The sequence below is a fragment of the Pogona vitticeps genome, chromosome 2 (assembly GCF_051106095.1).
Source record: "Pogona vitticeps strain Pit_001003342236 chromosome 2, PviZW2.1, whole genome shotgun sequence".
In the NCBI taxonomy this organism is placed as follows: domain Eukaryota; kingdom Metazoa; phylum Chordata; class Lepidosauria; order Squamata; family Agamidae; genus Pogona; species Pogona vitticeps.
Window position 1 is genome coordinate 179,109,971 of NC_135784.1, and position 22,495 is coordinate 179,132,465.

The 22,495-nt window shown below is 42.3% G+C and overlaps 1 protein-coding gene across 8 annotated transcripts in view; it reads right to left on the reverse strand.

Moving 5' to 3' along the window:
• Positions 1-22,495, reverse strand: part of L1CAM (L1 cell adhesion molecule) — a 113,822-nt gene that overhangs the window by 62,345 nt on the left and 28,982 nt on the right. For 7 of the 8 annotated variants that reach the window (XM_078386560.1, XM_078386566.1, XM_078386565.1 and 4 more), the window contains exons 3-4: positions 9,662-9,676; positions 9,058-9,163 (exon numbers count right to left, since the gene is read on the reverse strand). In XM_078386560.1, coding sequence (XP_078242686.1) covers positions 9,058-9,163; positions 9,662-9,676 — 121 coding nt within the window. The remainder of the gene's footprint in view (positions 1-9,057; positions 9,164-9,661; positions 9,677-22,495) is intronic. The other variant, XM_078386563.1, reaches the window with a different exon arrangement.

The window sequence follows — 22,495 nt, forward strand, 5'->3', positions numbered from 1 at the left end:
AACTCTTAGTTGAAAGGTTGCTGCATAAATCACAAATGGAGCCACCTTTTGAGAGGGTGTTTGGAAGATTTGATGATATATATATTGGGTGCGTCTGGGATTGGTTCTATGCAACCTTGATTGAAAGGGTGAACCTGGCAGAAAAGCAGGAAAGCAGTTGAGACTCTAGGCTATGTTCAAAAATTTTGAAACCAGGGCATGGAGCAGAAGAGCAAGTTTGTTTACAAACTTTTCCCCCCAAATAATTTGTTACTTTTCATTAAGAGATCACCATATTCCTTTTACAATATTTTTATTTTAAAAATATATTTAATTTTTCTTAAAAACCACCAAATGGTTCCCTCCACAATATTTTAGGAACAACAAACAAACATGACTTGTTAGGTTTTGAAAAGATAAAATTCTACCACACGCTACTTTTAAAAAATACGGTGTAAGAGGGAACTTATTTTCTTGTAAACTATGGATTCTCAGAGAGGCGATTATAAAAAGCAGGATTTCCATGAACAGACAGAAAAGGTCTTGGGGGAGATGACTGTGCCAATATAAGTTCATGGGGAATGAAAGAGCAGGAGAAACCCTCATTTCCCTCATATTCACAGGAGCTGGGACAAAGACAAGAAAAGAGATTAGGGGATGACGTGAGGTCAATGTAAGGTCAGGGACATTACTCGAGCAGCATATGAGGAAGATATTAAGAACAGGAGTGAACAGAGCTCAGAACATTGTGCATCACGAAATAGTCAATATCCTAAATGCTGAAAATCAGCTCCCGAAACAAGTTCGTGCCCAGTTCCTCATGTTCTGGTTTTTGGGAGTCTGGAATGTAATATGATCATTACAGCATTTTTTTGCAAAATATTCATTGTACAGATGTTTTCTATCTGAATGCTTTATTTAGACCAGGAGTCCTGTAAAATTTTGTTATGTGCGCAACAGTGTCATAACCTGGAGAAGCTATTCTTATAAATCAGGAGACAGAGAGAGAGACAGAGAGAGGGATTCAGTCCATAGATTCAGCCTGTGCCCTCTGCATGTTCTGGGGACTTCAGAAGCACTGGAGGCCTCTCACCCCCTGCCCCATGGAAATCACGGTTCTGATTTAAAACAAAAAAGCAAAAACAACAGAGTCTAGTGGGAGATTAATGGCTCCCACATTTTATATGGCAGATGCTTTTGTGGGCTAGAGCCTGCTTCATCAGATGCATGGAGCACAGAGGCAGCTCACAGGCTGGCACTGCCTGAGGTGTGGACTGAAGAACATACGCCTACATACATACACAGGGAGAAAGAGAGTGAGTATGATAGTGGAGATTCTGCAGTCCCCCAGATTACTCATCATACAGCAAAACACACAAACAGGGACAGCCAGCCAGCCAGCCACCTTCTTCTACTGTCATGGCAGGTAACAGGAAGCCTCGTGTCCAACCCAACCCCCCCCACCCCGCAAAAAGAGGTGGCAATGATGGTTGCAGCAGCAGTATCACCACCTCCACCTCCTCCCTACCTATTGAAGCAGGAAGACAAAGCTACAGTGAAGCTGGTGCTGGCAGTGATGCCATCCCTTCATGACGCCAGAACAGCCTGAAGACAGACAGTGATCGCAAGGGTGGTGACCACCAAACACCACCTGATGGCCTCCAGAAGTAGATTTTATATAGAGACAGCTGATGTCCAGCTCCAGACAGTCCTTGGAAGCAAAACGCTATGGGAGGAGCATCCCAGAGGAGCTAACTCTGCTGACACCTCTTCTCTGGTGGCAGGTAGAGGTACTGCCACCATCAGCTTCATTATTGGTATTGAACTAGAGCCAGTTCTGGAATGATGACGGGGACAACAACAGAGAATGACACATTTGCCACCCTGATGCTCCACTGCTTGTGACAACGGCCTCAGTCGGCCTCATAGAAGGGCGTCATGCAGCAGTGCCACAGTCATTTATATAGTTGCATGGCTGGATAGCTCAGTGGTTTAGGTATCTGGCAGTGGAACCAGTGGCTGGGAGTTCAATTCCCCATTACGCCTCCAGGGAGCCAGCCTGTGTACTCACTGGCAAACTATATAGCCTCAGGATGCCCCCAGAAAGAAGGGGAAAGTACTTCTGTGTATTCTGTACCAAGAAAACCCTGGAAAGGGTTACCATAAGTCAGAATGGACTTGACACACTATTATTATTATTTTATTTTTCAAAAAGACCAGGCACAGACAATCAAAATTATAAAAACACTGACTGATATTATATAACAGACAAAAGTTTTAACCAAAAAACTAAGTATCTGTTAAATATCAGAATAGTTTGTATGATGTTCCTAACATTGCCATTTTTTGTAGCGCCAATGGTGTTTTTTTCCCCTAAGATCTGCAACTGCTTATAATACCGTGTGAAATTTCTTGCTATTGTTCCCAAAGCCCCAATGACTATGGGGACCACTGAAGTGTGTTTCATCCACAAGTGAGATACTTTCATTGCCAGGTCTCTGTATTTTGTTCGTTTTTCCAATTTTTTATCTTCAACTCTGGCATCTCCTGGAATTGTGATGTCAATGATCCAGGCATTTCTTCATTCCATTACTACTATGTCTGGTGTGTTATGTTCAATGTTTCTATCAGTTTGGAGCTGGAAATCCCACAGGATCTTGACATCATCATTACATCTTCTCTACCTGGTGTTCTCATGGGTTTTAGGAAGCTGCCAAGTTATATTTTTTTGCGTAATGACCACTGCACTAATTTTGCCACTCTATCATGTCTAATGTTCTAATCTGTTTGTGCAATCTTTGTATAATTACAGATGAGGTGTGACACAGTTTCATCTTTTTCTTGTCAGAGTCAACATTTGCTGTTAGTGCTTATTCCTTGAATCTTAGCTTTCATCACATTCTTTCTTAAGGGTCCTCAGTTTTAGCCATGCCCATGTTGAATTATTATCACGCTTTCCATCAACATTTCTGAGGAGCTGTCCATGTAGTGGTTTATTTTTCCAACTGCTTAATTTATTTTCAAATTGTTGTTACTTTTACTGAGCCTTTGTTTCTGTTGTTTTCAAGATATTCTCCACCTAAAGTAATTTTTCTCTGCTTGTTATATAATCATTTAGGCTTATTTTTTTTCCTCCTGTACTACCTGCTGCATTTGCAGTAATCCACAGTCTCCAGTTTTTCATGGTAAATATAATCTGTCCACATCACTTTTGGATGTAGTGTATGATGCATGTTCATTAGCGTCCATGTTTTTCTATTCAATTCTTCTAATTTATTTTGGGTCCAATCTATTAATCTAGCTCTGTATCTAATTACTAGAACTGCCCATGTGTTTATAGCTTTGATTGTATTTCCACTATTTAATTTTGATTTCAAGATTTTCCGCAGTTTTGATATATTCTCTTTCTGTCAATTCTTTAACTTCTGTGTGCAGGATATTATCTGCTTCTACTATTCCAAGGTATTCATAATTTTCATCACGATACTGATTTCATAATATTGCAATTTTTAAACTCTATTTTATCTAATTTTTGGACCTTGCCATGTTGTATAGATAGAGCTGCACATTTGTCAATTCCAAATTTCATTTGAATATCTTCACTAAATATTTGCATTGTATTTAATAGTGATCCAGTGGAACTTTTTGCATAAAATTTTAGGTCATCCAAGTATAACAACAGATTATATATTTTTTCCTGTTAGTTCTGAAATATGGTAGCCCAATCCAGTTTTATTTAAAATTATTTACATGGGGATTAGTGAGATGTTAAACAGCAGTGGAGACAAAGAATCCCCTTGAAATATTCCTCTTTTGATGCTAACTTCCCCAATTTCTTCACTATAGGCCATTAAAATAGTTTTCTATTTTTCCATGTTCTGCTTGAGGAACTGATGATGATGACAATGGAGACAACGATATTTGTGGGGCCCACCTCTAGAGCATGCTGTCCCTGCATGTTTTGTTTTAATCAAAAAAGGGGGTTTTCAAAGCTTTTTTTTTTTTTTTGAATGGCAAGTAAACTTCCTGTTTCAGTAGGAGGGTGGTGTTGCGGTGCATGGCAAATCTCTGGAGTAATCTAGTCCTCAATGAAGTCGCCCACCTTTGCTGTAGAAGTATATTAATTTCATCCAAATTACTATATGATTGACTCTTAGTATCTGCGCAGCTAGTAGCTGGGTAATCAGCATCTGAGAGTCTGCTTTCGACAGTTGATGAGAAACTGTAATCGCAGTTTGAAGAGTCTCATGTTTTTTTAACACCACACAAGTGAAGCAGCATCAAATGCACACCACAGTATAGTGGATGCTGACCGCCCCCCCTTCCCCTTTGAGCACATACCACATCAGCATCTCCTGGATGGATGTGTATGTGAAAAGACCCTTGGTCCTATTTATAAATGCAGTGGTCATGTACTGTAAAGATCGCTAGAGCTTCACAGTGAAAATGCATTAAAAGTTTTAAAGTCAGGCTTTTAAACTGAAAAAGTTGCTTTTGGTGCAAACTAATCCAATTTTTTATTGAGGAGAGAATGAGAGCCCAAAAATGTTTGCAACCCCACAAATCATTTTAAAGAGGACCCAATGCCTTTCAAAGGACAGAAAGGCCATTGTGAGCAATAAACATTCCCCCCCCCCAGAATGTTTAGTTTAGTTTAGCTAGGTGGGGTGCTGCAAAAATGGTTTTGAGGCTGCATGTTGCTCAGCCCTGATTTAGCATGCATTAGTATTGTTGCATTAGCAGTAATACTAAGAGGTGTCATGGCTTTGGAAGTGAACTATGTGTCAGGAAGTTCTGAATCCATGGCTCATTTTTGCATCCCTCTTCCTCTTTGGATTTTGTAAAGATCCCTGAGGAAAGGGAACAAACCATAAAATGTAATGTCTTTAAAAAAAGTTGACCAAATGAAACTTTATCACCCAGAAATGGAGTGGATATAGAACACTAAGTTATTCATCTGGACTGGGTTTTAGATCTCTTGTGAGATCTTCTTACTGCCTTCAACTTGTCCTAGCATTATTGTCTTTTCCAAAGAACCGTGGATTTTTTGTGCTATGTCTGACAGCCTCAGTTTAACAAGTTCAGCTCCTAGTGAAAGTTCAGGCTTAGTCTGATATAGAACTCGCTTATTTGTCTTTTCAGCAGTCCATGTTATCCATAAAGCTGTCATCCAGTATCAATTTTCAGATGAATCCAATTTGTTTTCTGCCAGCTTTCTTTACTGTTTCACTTTGGTGCATAGTAACAGTATGGGTGATCTTGGTCTTGCCTCAAGCAACACCATTCTTAGGCTTTAGGATCTTTTCCAATTCTTTCACAGCTGCTCTTCCGTCTTAGCCTTCTTTAGATTTCTTGGCTGCAGTCATCCTGTTGATCTCATGTTAGATCTTCCAAAGTACTGTATAGGAAATCTTTAGCTATTTTAATTTCTTTCTTGTCAACATTATCTGGTTCCTTTCTAGTCACTGTTGTAATCCTGGTTTTGCACTTTCCTCTTTTATTGTCATTGGGAATCATTTCAAGTTGTTGCTATTTTCTGCCAGTAATACACTGTCATCTGCATCTTCCATCATCTGAATCTAATCCAGTTTTTCGTATTATATGTTCTGTCTACGGATTGAACAGATGGGAAGATAAAATACACCCTCCTCTGACACCTTTGCCAATTGGGAAGTATTCTCTTTTTCCTTAGTCTTTTCTCCAGAGTATAGGTTACACACCCAAAAAAAAGGTTGTAGTACCCCCATTAATTATAAAACTATTCCGATAGTTTAATAATCCAAACAATCAAAGGCTTTATTGGAATCTATAATGCACAAGCTGAATTTCTCCTGAAAGTCTTTGCAGTGTTCCAGTAACCAATGATATCTAGTGTCTCTTCCTTTTCTGAAGAACATCCAGCATTTCTTGCTTCACTTTAGGCAAAGTCTTTGTTGTAAAATCTTGAGCATTGCTTTGCATGGGAATTTAGTGTGATAGTCCAACAACAACTGTGCACTCTTTGGTGTTTCCTTTCTTCAGAATGTGAACATTTCTAGTATTTTGATCTGCAGCTATTTCATGGTATTTCATATACTGTATTTTAATGTGTAATCAGCTACATCCTGCACATTTGCAGAAAAGTGTTCACCCTATTTTCCAATATCTGCAGTTGACGGCCAAACTTGAATCACTGCTATACTGATAGGTTTTCCATGAAGTCTGATTAATAGCATTCAAACTTCTTATTACAGCCCCTAGATGCTTGTGTTACATCTGACCTCACTCTTAGAGCTATACCACTTCTTCAAAGTTTTCTGTTTTCACAGTAAAAACTTTTAAATTATCTCACCCAAAATGCCTTGTTCCAGTCTACTCTTTTTCACTCACTTCCAATATTACAAAGCTTTAAACTTTCCATGTCTTGTTTTTCAGCTTACTTTGAACCCTACTTCTAACATACCATATGTTGCTTATTTATGATGCTGTGCAGCTTTAAAGTTCCATTTTGCTTCTGTGTCAAGCTGCCTCTGAAAAACTTTGGTTCAAATACTGTGTCTCTGCCTTCTAATGTAAAACAAAGAGATTAGAAATGGCCTTTTCAATAGTTACACCTACTTATGCAATGGTCTCCCACACTTTGGCGTTTCACTGCAAATAACCCATTTTGTACTTTAATTCCTCAATTCTTAGTGGCCAAGTTAGGAAATCTGCTTATTTTACTGCTAACATGTGTTCTTTATTGTCTAAGGATACTAGTTTCCACATTGCTTTAAGAACTTGATGCTGCTATCTGACTTTATATAGCAGCTGTATTTTATATCTGGCAGGTTTTGGAGAGATTTTTAGAAAACATATCCTTTGCCACTTTGTGAATTTTTAAGTTAAAAAAAATACTACATGCTTTATAATAAATAAGCCATGTCTACAGCTAGGTAGAGGTTACAGGCCATGAGATGTGAACTCTATGAAGTCTAGATTTCATTAGGAGATCTGTTCTCCCCAGCTTCATTGATTAAAGATACTTATCCTGACAAGCCTAATGCCATCATTCCAACTGTTACAGAGATTTAGTATATGAGAGCCTTGTACCTCTTGGGGCACCATGGGCATAGTAGCCAATATACTTATGATATTGATTCCTATGAACTAGCAGGTCTAGAATCAGCAATGGGCTGAATAAACTGACCATCTTGACAGAACTGATGTTCAGCAGTGACAGTTCACCTGTTCAAAGAGGTGCTTTGGATGGTGTTGTAGGGTCTCTATTAACATCAAAAAAGCAGGAAAAAGAGAAAACTTGTCTGATTTGGGTACAACTAGTAAAGCTATAATTTAATTATAACAGCATTACATTTCATTAAGCTAAATACTTAGCTTGTATTATGCTAATAAATCCTTACAAAAATCCTATCAGGCAGGTAAATATTATCAGTCCCCTACTCCAGACCCAGTCTCAAGCCTGCCAGTCTCCAGGTGCACCAGAATGCAGCTCCCATTGTGCCTTGAAAGAATACTATGGTGCGCTGGGAATGGTGGGAGCTGCAGTGCCTAATTTTAGGATAGTTTAGTACTTTATAGTAATTTCATAATTTTTGTTTCTTTGTATTACAGACAGACAGACAGACAGACAGACAGACAGACAGACAGACAGACAGACAGACAGACAGACAGACAGACAGACAGACAGATAGATAGATAGATAGATAGATAGATAGATAGATAGATAGATAGATAGATAGATAGATAGATAGATAGATAGATAGATAGATACTTTGACTTGCATGGACGGCACCGTGTTGAGGAAGGCCTCATTTAGGCCATGAAACAGAAGGTTTCCAAAGCACATGTTCAAAAAACAAACACTTCAAGTTGTCTTATCACCTGATTCAAATGGGTAAGCTTTCCAAACAATTCCATGTTCTGCTTTGCTGCCTTCCCATTTTACCACTTCTGCAGACAGGGTTTGTGTGCACTCCTACCACTCATTTGTATTATTTATGACTGAATGCAGGGAACAGGACCTTACCCAGCAGCAGCAGCAGCAATCATCTCAACTATATTTCCAGCATGTTTTTCCAGAAAATCCCTTCTAGTATAAAAGAGCAGAAGGCCCCCAGGTTTAGGTGAAGGAGAAAAGCAAAACCTCAGGGCCAAACTAAACCTAGAAAATGGGGGTGATTTGTATCCCTAACTTCTTTTGTCTTCATTTAAAGAAGCTGGAGATGGGGCTAAATCGGACTAAAGCTGCAGTGCTGGGGCGGGGGGAGTAACTTTTCTTTTCCCACTATGAAAGCTTGAATTAAGGATGGAAGGGGTAGCTTGCCATGTTTCCTGGATTTTGGCTGACCCAAATACAACAAGAAACTTGAAGGAGCATTTAAAGTTCCCCTCCCACCCCCACAAGAGTCCCTGCCTCCACCAGAGAGCAAGAAGAAACTCTCTTCACCCCTCATCTTTGCAATTTGCACAAAATGTCTCTAGGGCCTTTCTCCTTTTTTAGAAGCAAAGCTTCTAAATGTGCACATGTACACATGCCGAACACAGAAGGGTTGTTTGGTTGTTAAGAAAGACACGTGCAATTAATCCAGTGGTTCAAATTCTGAAGCAAAGTCACCATCACTCTAGTGTGGGGCAATCCATTGAACTGTGGAAATTGTGCAGAACCATTTTGTGCAATTTTCACCCTTCTTGTGCAAAATATTTTTCTTGAAAATCCACAAACTTTGTTAAGAGCACCAGGAAACGCCTCACCATATTTGCTGGTGAAGAGATGAATGCTGTAGCGACTCTTCCTCACCTGTAACAACTAGGCAAACAGGGACTAATAACTGGCAGCTGATAAAAGGTCACTGGCTTTTTCTCCGCTAACTACAGCTTTGGAAGGGAGAGCATTTTGGATCAGAAGCCTACCTATAGGCATGAGTTCCCACCCCTCCACAATCTCCTCCCCTACCTCATGTCTAGGTTGGGCTTCACCTCTCTGTACATTTGGAGAACATCACTGTAAAGACTTTACAGAGAGTCTTTACACCCCAAAATGTTCTTTTCAGCTGCAAGTCAGGATAAAGGAAGCAATGCCATCTTTTCAATACTCACTGCACTGGGGGATTCCCACTGGCCTTGCATTTCAGGGTGACCTCGTCAGTGGGGTACACAACAATCTCCTTCTCGGGCTGCTGTGTGAATTCAGGTGGTTGTAGCACTGGGAAAATGGAGAGAGACAGAAGAAGATTAACAAGCAGAAACACCTAGGTTCAGAGGAATCGATCCTTTGAAGCCCCTTCCCTGACCTGGGCAAGTTCTTACACGGTCTTCCCTAAACTGTCCCCACCCTGAAATGGGTTCATTCTGGGAGATGTAATTCAAAACAAAACTTTTTCAAGTTTTGTAAAGACTGTGCCATTCGGATTAGGAACACCAAAGGATCTTCCTTATCATTGTAATAATCCCAAACATCTCTCCCTTCCCCACCCCATCCCATCTATCTAGGGTGGCCAAGTTAAAAAAAAAAACTAGACAGGGCTTCTGCCCTTTAATTATTGTGCCGGAGAGGGGAATTCATCACGGGTTACGCTGGCTAAAATTCCCTCTCACTTTCGACGATTAAAGGTGTAAACACCCTGCCTCCTTCTGTACTTGGCTGCCCTGATACTGAGCCCAGCCAACACCCCCCCCCACCTCCGTTTGATAGAAGACTCACAGTCCGCCTGGGCATCTGCAGCAGCAAGGGAGCAGCAGAAGGAAGAAATGAAGAGAGAGGTCTCAATTAATCAGCATTTCGTAAAACCCTTACATAGCATAAAAATTGGGAACACATATTATGAGAGTGCACAACTAGGGAGAAATGCACAGCTGGAGTCTGAGTGTGCAAAATGAGCATGTTTGAGACAGGCATGGTGACCGCACAAGAGAAAATAAGGTATCAGCCGATTCAGAACATCCACACGTGAGACCAGCGGGTGCCAATCTGCAATAGAAGTGAGCATGAACAGGCAAGGGAGCCAGACATCAGTAGGCTGTGTGAGGTGACACCGTGATACATCTCTATGTCTTCTTAGATGTATCTGGGAATTATACTTACCACTGAGGATGCTGGAAGGAGTTTCTGGGAGGTGATGCCTTAGGTGTGGTGGGGGAGGGAGGGAATAACTCCCCATCCTTAGTGTAATGGACCCCGCTTTTAGGGCTTGTGAGAAGACTCGATGTCAATTTGGAATTGGACCTTAGAAAAGTTAGTCTTTTTGGCTGTATCTCTCAGCATCCTCCATCCAGCATCCTCCATCCAGCAGAGTCCAGTAACCAGAGTCTGCTTTGGTGATCCGGGCAGTGGCCGTCCTCAAAAAGGAACTTTTCTGAGCTCTTTTGGGAAATTTTCAGTTTTATCTTAGTACAAGAGCAGCAAAAGGTTCCAAATGGAACATGAAAAGGAGGCATCCTGAGTGAGGAAGACTTGAGGTGGGTTGGAATGAATGAAGAAGAAGAAGAATGTATACATGCACAGCGACATGAAAAATAGTAATACAGTACATGAGCTGGGTGCATTGAATACAGTATATCCAGTTTCACAGACCATATAAAGTGGCAGACGATCCTAGCTCACCTATTTAAATGGCTGGTAGGACAGCGAAGAATGTAGGCAGTTGCCTTATATACAGAGTCAGACATTGGATCAATTTAAAAGCACTTAATACCATGGATGGGAGGATGCGTGGCCCTCCAAGTGTCTTTATACTCCAAATCCCATCATCCCTCACCATCTTGTATGATGGATGGGAGCTGCAGTCTAGCTATATTTGAAGGGGCCACATGATTTTAATAATAATAATAATAATAATAATAATAATTTATTGTCATTGTAAGTATCTACACAGTATACCCATACAACGAAATTCACAGACACCCAGAGACCAGACACATGCACACACATAAAATTCCCCAAACACTCCCCACCCACTAAAAGTCCCCCACTAAAAATACAAACATCTACACCGCAGGCCAAGTAACACAGTCCAACTAATTATTCACTACTGGTGGTCTTTAAGCTCATTATTGATTGCAATTATAGCTCTGAGATAAAAACTATCGAGAAAACGTGTGGTCCGAGTCTTAATTGTTCTGTATCTTCTGCCAGATGGTAACAGTTCAAAAAAGTTATAAGCAGGATGGGAAGAGTCTCTCAGGATGCTGTCTGACTTCCTTAGACAGCGGGATGTGAAGATGTCATCCAGGGTTGGTAGCTGGAGCCCGATGATATTCTGGGCAATTTTAATGGTTCTCTGTAGAGCTTTTTTGTCCGCTATAGAGCTACTCCCAAACCATGCCAGAATGCCATAGGTTAGGACACTCTCAATGGTGCTACGATAGTATGACAGAAGTAAATGCTGAGATAAATTTAACTTGCCGAGCATTCTCAGGAAATACAGCCTCTTCTGTGCCTTCTTTATTAGCATGTTGGCATTTATAGTCCATGAGAGGTCCTCTGAGATGTAAGTACCCAGAAATTTAAAACTACCAACTTCTGGTACTCTTCTTCTACACTATCTGCCATCAAGTCTTTCTCAGCTATTTCTAAAGGGACCAGGGCAAATATCTCTCTCTCTCTGCCAAGGAGGTCCTTGCTTGGTGAGCTACAGCCCTTCCCCCTTTTTTTGCTGCCCTGCTAGACCAGCTGTGGCTTGATCCACACTTTGCCCACACAGCTGACATGGGACTTCCAGAGGATGCCTACTGGGAAAGGCCTCCTCAACAGGCCGTGGATTTTCTGCTACTACAGGAGTGCAGGTGGGCTGCCTTGTTGTGGCAGTAGCTAGGAATACCAGTGGACTAGGGTCGGAGGAGGGAGAGGGAAGAGGCAAATGTCCAGAACTGCTCCTGCACCTTAAATAACAACATGATGTACAGAATACACAAACATCTTTGCAGGAGGAAGATAAAACCCTGTCCTCTGTGAATGTCTGCAGATCAAGTCAAAAAGTGAAGTTACCAGATGAGTGGGTGGTCATCTAATCTGAAGATGTTTTTTTATGCTGAAGGAGACTAACTCTGGAAGAATCTGTACACCAATCAGAGAGGGATGGAGCTGAGCACCAATCCTCAAATCTAGCGAGCTTTCTAGCTTCCCCCCTCCACCACCAGAAAACCCTCTTAACTCATGTCAGATTGATTCTTATAGGAATCATTGTGTGTGGTTGAGTCAGCGACAGGTTGGGAAGAGGCTCTCATCCAATTAAGGCAGGGAAAATGTCCCCAGGGATCCACTGGCCTACTCATCCAGACGTAAGGAGAGAAGAGAGAGACACACACACACAAACAGAGGGAGTCAAGTGGGGGATGGGGCAGCCAGGAGCAGCAGAGGTGAAGGGAGGGGAGACCCTAAAAGCTTGTGATGGGAAAGAGCTCATCTCCACTGAACAACTGCTCAAATCTAAGAGACACAACCCATAACTCACTTGCCCCTGAGATCAAACGTTTTGAAAAGAAGACAAATGGAGAAGACAAAAAAAAGAAAATCTGAGAAGAAGTTCTCAAGATTATTTTTTTAAAAAAGATTATTCTCTGCTTCAGCTCAGTATTAATTTGGACTGGACTGGGACATGGATCCCAAAGGGATGTCTTATCCCATATCTATTAGCCGCAGCTAAATTTTTAATAGCAAGATGTTGGCTTTGGAAAAAAAAGTCACCTTCAATTAACACAGAGATAGAAAAAATTCTGAAGTGTTATTATTCTAGTTTCCTACAAACTAATATGCAAAATACTTTATGGCTCCATGTTTCAGCACATTTACAAGGGATTAGGGCCGCTGCAGGGACGTGGTGGCGCTGTGGGCTAAACCGCAGAAGCCTGTGCTGCAGGGTCAGAAGACCAAGCAGTCGTAAGATCGAATCCACGCGACGGAGTGAGCGCCCGTTGCTTGTCCCAGCTCCCGCCAACCTAGTGGTTCGAAAGCATGCAAATGCAAGTAGATAAATAGGTACCATCTCGGTGGGAAGGTAAACAGCGTTCCGTGTCTAAATCACACTGGCCATGTGACCACGGAAAGATTGTCTTCGGACAAAACGCTGGCTCTATGGCTTGAAGAGCGGGATGAGCGCCGCCCCCTAGAGTCGGACACGACTGGACAAAAATTGTCAAGGGGAACCTTTACCTTTACCTTTAGGGCCGCTGCACCGGGTGGAACCCATTTCTGAATCAGTGTGCTTAGAACTATAATAGGGCTTTAATTTGTTTATCAAAATGTTCCAAATTTGTGAAGATCTGTAAACAGGGCAGAGGTAACGAGAGACTCAAAAACAACAACATAAGAACTCTGTTTATCTGTTTAAAAGAAAAGGAAGTCTCTTCTTGGGTGGCTGTCTGATTATTTGTAACATTCATTGTAATTTGAACCTCTGAGCCATTTTATATGCATTTTATATTTTCCGTAAATACATATTATTTATGGAAATCAACTTAGGCAAATCTGTGTTGTTTGTTCTAGGGAGAGGTTCCCAACCTTGGGTAACCCAGGTGTTTGTAGACCGCAACTCCCAGAAGCCTTCACCACCACTTCTGCTAGCCAGAATTTCTGGGATTTGCAGTCCAAGAACATCTGGGTTACCCAAGGCTGGAACCACTGCTCTAGTGCATTCTAACTGCATGTTTTGTTCTAGAATCAACATGTGAGGACTTATGGGTTTGTAATATCCTGGCTCAAAGAAAGGTCATAAACTACAAGATATTCATAGCTTGGTCATTGACTTCTTTAGCTCAGAATAGTTTAGCGCCGATGCCATTCACGCCCCTGTGGTGTGTGTTGTTTTTTAAAATAATCATTTATGATAAATTATTGTGCAACATGAAAATTAAAAAAAGGACTGATATGTAATAATAGCTTTATTGATATATGGACAAATTTATTGAGTTTGTGTTTTTAAAAGGTAAGAACTAGAGATGGGCACAAACTGCCAGTAGGTTTAGCAGTCAAACAGGTGTTTGGTGCTTCCCAGACCCACCTCCACTGGCAGGCACCCACTCAGAGGAAGCATCCTGACTTACCTGCCCCACCTGCTTTGGGAGCTGCCTGTGAGTGTGCACCCACTGGAGGAGGTGGGGCTAGGAAGCACCAAAAACCTGCTCAGCTGATAAACGAACTGACATGAACAACCAAACCGGCAGTTCATACCCATCTCTAGTATTCCTTCACAAGAATCAATGCAGTTTTAGAAGGGGAACAGGGCTTCACAATGAAGGAATAATTGGTTATATCTCCAGATGGTCCGAGTGGGGAAAAGCACTTTTTTGTATTAGTGTGCTATTTTTAGTTTTTTTGTGTTACTAAGTTTTTTTTCCCATTAGTTGTCTCTCATTTTATTTTTGTATAGTTGGTGTAAAAAAATAAAATTAAAAGCCAGCATTTATTAAACAAATTAGAACAACACATTATTACCTTGTAACAACTAATACAATAGCACAGAATAACAACAAATAATTACAATATATCGGAGGTAATTCCATCTAGCTTAGTGACAAGTGTGGAAAATAAGTGTTAACCATATATCTTGCATGCTTGTTGTTTCTTTATTAAATAGCAGGCTTGTACATTGACACCCAGGATAATGACTGCAGTGCAGACAGAAGAAAACTTTAACTCTATGACCCTGTTGTGGCCTCACTATCGACGGCACTCCCTTCATGCTTGCTATCTGTCCTGGGGGAGAAGCTGCAACTAGCACTGAGAACAGATTTTGTGCTAGGGCCAACGAGAACATGAAGCTCTGGAAGACCACCACCAATCAGTAGGGACAATACTAAGCTAGATGGACCAATGGTATAGGGCCCTCCTCCTTCCTATGTCTCTCTTCACCTGTGTTATGGTCCCAAGCCAGAACTCTCCCCAATGTTTGCTGTTTAGAAAAGGGAGCAGGGGACAGGCATGCCAAGGACAAGCTGGTGATCGATGGCCAGAATCCTATTGCATATTTACCTCAGAATAAGTCTAAAAGTGGACAATTTGAGCAATAAATTGGTCCAAGTTATGAAGCTGCTTTTGTTGTTGTTGTCAAGCCATGGACTGCTGCATGAAAAGAAAAACACATAACTTCTTAACTGGCAGCAGTTCACCGCTGAAATTTATGCCAATGGAGTTATGCTGGTGGACATAAATATTAGGTTTCCAGCCAGGCTGGCTCTTTTGAATAGGAAAGGTAAAGGGCTAAATCCAGGATCACTTCTGTGCAAAATATAAATCTTCTTATGAAGCTAGGAAAACCTCAAGCATTCTTGTTCTCATAAGCCAGTTAACCTTTTGCTCCCAGCCTCCATGGTATTAACATATAACATAAATACATTAGCAAATATAACAGTAAAGAGTTGCCCATTTCTGTCTTTTTATTATATTTCAAATTTTAGTGGCTCAGGGATCACACTATTACTCTGCCCATTAATTAACATGAACTAAATGCTGCTGCTCCCATCTTGCTTCCATTGCAACGTTCATCATACAAATTAGCATCTCCCCCTATGGACTGGAAGTGGGGTGGAGGACAAAAAACAGAAGTCCAGGCAAGAGTGCTCTCTTTCCACGTTTTTTATGCAGCTGAGAGAAACTAACCATGCTCCTAATATTTTGGCAACCTAAGCAGATAGGTGGTGTAACACTATGGATGGAGAAGAAATCTGCTGTATAACATATATACACTATTTCATTGAGGTCATGGCACCTGCTTAGTGAAAGTCAGGAACACTGAAAGAAATCATACATGACTTCCTATACCTACAAACCTAGGTTTACACCTTCCATCGAAGAACTTCCCCATGTTCCAGAGTTCCCCTAAGAACTAGGTTTGTAAGGTCTACAAGTAGTTTATTTTATTGAAGCGATACCATGGTGATCTGCTTGCAGGAGTGTATGCTACTCAGTATGTAATAGTTCCCTCTCACCCACCCCCAGGGGAGGGAGCACTGTCTTCTATTCCTCCATTCCAGATTCCAGGTTCAATATAGGGAGGCTAGAGTACAAAAACTCTTGCGATGGCCCAGGTCATGGTAACCCCTTTGCCATGAGAAGGAGGGCCAGTTATCAATGCAATGCCTCAATATGGATCATGCTCTGCTGGACTTATTGGGATCCCTAGCATGTGAGGGGGGGTCTGTGTGTTTCTTTTTGCTATATTATGTCATGCTGCATCCTTGTCAATCATCTACAATAAACCTTTTAAAGCACCAGTGGTTTTCTGTCTTTGCCAAAACTCACAAAAGAACATAAATTCACTGGCACACTGGTTGGTTCAAAACCAGGAATTAGCACAGCCAGGCCTGAGAATCTGCATGCATATATTCCCATATTTTTTTTAAAAAGTGTGCTGCTTTTATTCAGGTTTACTTTGAGACCCCTCTGTTGAATGCTTGGCTTACTCAAATCAGACTAATATCTATGAGTAGGGTCTTCTCTGTGTTGGCCCATCAGGCACAGAATATCATGCCACTAAAGGTTCTTCAAGGTTCACCAAAGTTTTCCATATGTGGTCAAGAGCTTTAGAGTTCTTCCATGGGGACTCTGTGACGGCTGACTTAAATTCTTTTTTCATTTTCCTTTTGATTTTTGACACTGCTGCGGCATCTGCTCTGTTCTTCTACTATCACTTTATTGCGCAGAGTTTAATTGCATTTTAGATTGGTTTTAACGGTAAATTGTATTCAATAGTAGTAAGCTGCCTTGAAGGCAGAAAAGGCACAAAGAAATTAATTAAGTAATTAAGGGCTGGATAGTCTCTTCTCTCCTCCTCCTCTACAAGAGGTGTCAGCTTTTCCCCACCTCATGATAGACTCGAAGGAAACAAACTAGAAATTCAGCCTGAGCATCAAGTTAGACAAGGGAAGATAATTTCCCAGGCATTGCTAGCATTTGTTTTAAAAAGGCAATTTTAAAGCTTCTTTGGAGGAGCATAATTTTGAGAAGAAAAACTGATAAATGTTAAAGAAAACCATTAAACAATTCCTCCTGCTTTCCTTCGACCATTCTTCTGCAAGTCACTGGTAGCCTCCCTTGCTACTTTTCCATTAAGAGGCAAATTGGAAAAGATTAATCATAATCCTCTCCCATATTTTGTGTCATTTGAACCAGGTCAGAGGGACAACAAAGACTTGTCTCCCATAAACTGCCCCTCCTAGGATGTTTTGGATTTCAACTCCCATTATCCTCCCCCATTTAGCACAGTCATTGCTGTTTGGGGATTGTGGCGTTTGTAATCTGGAGGGGGCTAAATTGGGGAAAGCTGTTCTAGATCAATAAATCCAGCTGTATATCTGACCTCCAGAAGACAGCCTGGCCTTAATCTTAGCATGTCTGCTTCATAATAACATCCCCACCACCACCACCACCAAATAAACTGCTTACAAAAACTAAGCAATATATTTTCTGTTACCTTGGGATGAGAGGAACTGTAGTTCAAAATATCTGGAGTTGTCTGCTCTGTTGCTCATAATAAAGGAACTGAGAGGAATTTCTGGAGAATGGCCAGGTGCCACAGGCTGTCCTAGACAGATATTATTACTATGAGAATTATCACTAATATGCACCGATTTAGAGCTGTTTCCCTGATTTTTCCTGAAGCAGGCTGAGCATTCTTCAGCACTTCCATCCTGCTGGGTTTTAAAAATTGCTCTCTCCCACTCCTTGCCGCAAGGCGAATGTTGTCTCAATTTTTTGTATTACATCAGAAGAAGGACAGCTGCTAATACAACTGCCAACAAACTAAATAAAATCAGCCCTGCAAGAAAGAAGCTGGCTCTAGCACAGATGTAATGCTCAGGCCACAATCTGGATGCACAGGAACACCACGTTTCCCCTTTAAATTGGGGAAGATCCCAAAGAGCAACGCCCTTGGGTGCAGCTGGAATTAGCTCAAGAGATCCCAGGAATACTTGCAGTTCTCCTTGAGGAAGCCCAGTGGCTCCAGCAGACTAGTAAAGAGCAAACCAAGGAGGGAAACAAATTGCAAAGCCTGTCAGCTTATCACCGACCCCTGGGAAGTTGTCAGAGGAAATCAGGAAACAATTGATTTGGAAAGCATGCAAAGAATTCAACAAGGGTTTCAGACAAACAAATTAGGTGAAGCCAAAAATAAATTTCCCTGCCTTTGACAAAGTAACTCATTTCACGGACAAGTGCAACGCTGTGTACGTGTGCAAATTTGTGAGAAGAGCAAACCTTTTAACATTAGTTCAGCCTCATTTCCTCATAAGTAAATTAAAAAATATCTGGACTGAAAACCAGGTGCCTGACATGAAATCACAAGGGCAAGCAGGAAGGAGATCTCCAAGGGGACGTCGGGCTTTCAAGGAGAGAACCTGGCCCAAGATTTTCAATGGGTCAGGCCCATCTGCAAAGCAGCAACCACCGATATGTTTCAGCTCTCTGTGTTGCATTGAGCACTGTCTGACATTTTGGGGAAATCCTTGAAGGAGAAGTGAAAGACAGCATTCCCTAGCTGTGGCACATGAAGCAAAAGGAACCGCAGCTAGTGCAAAGGGATGCAATTAACATTCTGTATACTCTTCACAAACTTGGAACAGGAAGCTTTGAAATTAAATTCAGACATCATTTACAGGGAGTGCTGGGGAGAGTGGAAACGAATGGAGGGTACAGTCAGGTACAGAATACCAACATTTTTTTAAAAAAGAGCAGTAATGCTAGCATAAGTTACATGCTTTCGATGTGTTGGAGGAAGGAAGGAAATGGCATGGGAAAAGTTTGACCTGCATTTTTAAAAAACTTTCATGGGAAATAAAAAAGCAAAACTCAGGACCACAGGGGATCCCTGCCACATCCCTCGAAAGATGGTCTTGTTTCTTAATCCTAAATGGGCAGAGGCAGGGTATAGTTACTCAGTAATGGACAAAGGGCATTCTTCACATGGTCAGAGGCTGTGTTTTTTTGGCTCAGAGGCCTGTATTCAAATGCTTCTTAGCTCATCTAGTCTGCTGTGTAGCCAGGGCAGGCTGCTGTTATTTCAGCTATAAGAGTAACAGATGAAGACATGGGAGGGAGAAAGCATGAGAGGGACTCTCCAGCTGTCCCTAGTAGGGCCTAGCACCCATGTCTCCCTGCTCCCCCCACCGCTGGTGGACTACATAGAGAATCTGGCAGCAAGGCAGCCTAAAGGCACAGAATGTGGCAGCAGCCGCCCGCCCCCCCCCCCCAAGGAGGAAGATGGAGAAAGATGAACAGTATCTGGAGAGCAGAGCAGCAGCTTAGGTGGAATGGTGGGCGCTGGGCTTAAAGGGAGAGGAAAAGGGTGACGTAGGTGCGAATACTCATCGCTTCCATCTAATACAGTGTTGGAGGGGTGGGGTGGGGCCCACAAGGACCCCTTCTTGTCTCCTGAGCCCTAAGCAAGAACTGGCCCCTCGTCCTCCAGGATTGGCAGATGGGCCAGCTTTACCCGAAATACAGGCTGAGAAGAGGGAGCAGCCATATTTTCCCTAGCAGGACACACAGCCATGGCAGCCCAGGTGCCCAGCCAAGCCGCTACAGTGGACCCTCGACTTACAGACGGCTCAACTTACAGACTTTTCGAGTTACAGACTTCTCTGGCTGCAAAATTTAGATTCGACTTGCAGCCGGAGAATCGACTTACAGACCAGAAAAAACCCAAAATAGAACAAAAATAGAATAAAAAATGCTGGTTATGGGATTAATCGGTTTTCAATGCATTGTAGGTCAATGGAGATTCGACCTACAGACTTTTCAACTTGCAGCCACCATTCCAATACGGATTAATTCCTTAAGTAGAGGGCCCACTGTACCTGGGATGCCTGTACTCATCCAGAAGTGGCACTGGAGGAGGAAAAGTTATCACCAGAGTCTGCAGTAGCTGATCAGAAAGCAGGGCAAGCTGCTGGGGCGAGGGGGACCTCCACCACCCCAGCACTATCAGTCTTCCCTGGGGAGGATCAGGTAGCTGGGGCCAGGGCTATGAACTGGACTCCAGTCCCAAATTGTGGACAGTGATGGACCAGTGAAGGAAACTTGGACCTGAATACAGACAGTGAGCTACAGGGGGCTACGGAAGAGAACTAAGCCCCCTGTGGACTTGTGGGATGGGGGGGGGTTTCAAGGGGCTCAGCCTGATTTTGTACTCCATCTTAATCAAGGCAAGCCCCAGCAACGCCCAGTGCCTGGAGTCTAGAGAGAAGAACTGTGCATATTCTCCCTTGGAGGAAGTGGGGATATAACAAATGCTAATTAAATAGATGTAAAATAAAAACAAAAACAAAATGCCTGACAGTCAGTCACTCCAGCAAGAACCAGGAGGTTTTATGCAACAAGCATTCTCAGAATTACGTTAATAGTGCTTTTGCACTTTGAAATTTCATTTTCTATGCTGGTATCCGATTTCACTGGGCCTTCACTTTCACAATGTACTCTTGTATATGATCCTGTGCCTAGTTCACTGGATAGCTCAGTGAAGTTCGGAGTTCAATTTTCCAGTGCGCCTCCTGGGAGAACATTAAGCTTGTGTAGTTTGAGATAAGATACATGGCCACCGAGTGCCCCCCAGAAGAAGGGAATGGTCAACCACGTCTGACAGCTGTATACCAAGGAATCATTGTGAAGGATCACTGTAAGTCAGAACTGACTTTACAGCATGCAATTATCATTCAGTATTTCACTCCATGTGTCTGAGGAAAGGCGGAAGAGGGAAGAGCACACTGAAAAAAGTGAACGGGTAGTCACACTAGGGAGGCATGGAGGGAACTGTGCATCACCTGAGCAACGGGTGAGTGTAAAGAGCGTGCTGTGCCTGCACAACACCTGTCTGAGCATGGAGACAAATTGACCTCCAAACTGAGGTTTGTGCACATCTTTAGTTATGGGAACTGATATCCACAACACTCAGAAATCCAAAGCTTTTCTATTCCTGTCCTATAGCCTGGTGATGCCTGGCAAAATTAAGCCCTACTTTCCCCCACTCAAAATTCTGATTTTTTTTTTTAAAGCAGCTCTCTCTAACTCTGTCACCAACTTAGAATTCACCTAAATGCAGTCATGACAGCAGGAAATGCTATGGATCTCACCGTCCTCTCCTCTCAATGATTGTCAAGAGGAATGGGTAACTGATGATCCTCCAGACATTATTGGATTGCAGCTCCCATCACTCCAAGTGAGAATGGCTGGGAGTTACCACCCAGCAGCGTCTGAAGAGCTGCCAGGATCCACACCAGTGCTCAGTGCCAGATTCACTGCCAACTTCATGGCCTTTCCCCCTCTTTGGATTCTAGTCATACTCTCTCTCTCTCTCTCTCTATCTATCTCTCATTCTTCTCTTTACAGTGAAAATGTAGGTTATGCCCTTTCATACAAAGTGTTGTTGTTTAGTCGTTTAGTTGTGTCCGACTCTTCGTGACCCCATGGACCAGAGCACGCCAGACCCTCCTGCCTTCCACTGCCTCCCGGAGTTGGGTCAAATTCATGTTGGTCACTTTGATGACACTGTCCAACCATCTCAGCCTCTGTCGTCCCCCTTCATACAAAGTAGGGGTAGGCAGTTTGGCATTGTCCAGCTGTTCGGGCTGCAATCCCATTAAGATCAACATTTGGCCAGGGAGACCACAACTGATGGGATAATCAAAAATATCTGGAGGGCAGCAGGCTCTTTAGATGCACAAACTCTGTCTACAAAAGGCATCTTAGTTTAAACCTACATTGGTTCTAAATTCAAAGCATAGAATAGTTACTTTTTTGGGACTACAACACCAGGAATGTCCCAGCTGGCAAGGTCAGAGATCATGCTGGTTTGATGATCCTTGGAGATGTAATCCAGAAAGGTGGTATTTCCACACTCTGGCTTTAATCAGATCAACAGTGGGGGTGGGGGGAGTCCAACCAGGCAGAAGAGGCTATCAGGGTGAGGGCAGCTGTGGCTTCCCTTTTTGTGCTGTTGGTCTGCCCATAGACTCTTCTTGTGAACTCTTCTTTTTCCCCTCGAGCATATGTGTGTGTGTGAGAGAGGTAAGCATTGGGCACTGAGCAGATTTAATCGCTGCACCCCTTCATCCCCATGCCTCATCTCCTAGCAGGGATTTTCATATGTGACTGGGATAGGCTCAGGTTTAACTCATGCATCTGCTGTCATCATGACTAGGTTCACCCTAAGAACATCAATAATTTCCAGCAGGGTTGTGGTAAGCAGAGATAGAGACAATTTCCTTCTGCAAATGTAGAGGTGTCCAGCTTTTTATGAAAGGAAATGCCAGTGTTTTTGACAGGAGACACAGAAGCTCTCTCTTCCTGTCCACTCCACCACTATTAAGACGGTACGCCCCTCACTCATCTTTAGACAGAATGGAAGGAGTCAGGCTTTCAGGCCTCTTCAAAAGAGTACATATGGTTTCAGAGTAGGCCTTTAGCATGCTAGGAGCAGTAGGCACTTTCTAGCTGTTCCACCTTCTTTTCTTAATGGATTTTCTTGAAGTCAGGGAAAAAAAACCTTAGAGAATATGAGGACTATGTGCAAAAAAACTCCACTGTCGACGTTACAGAAAGTCTACC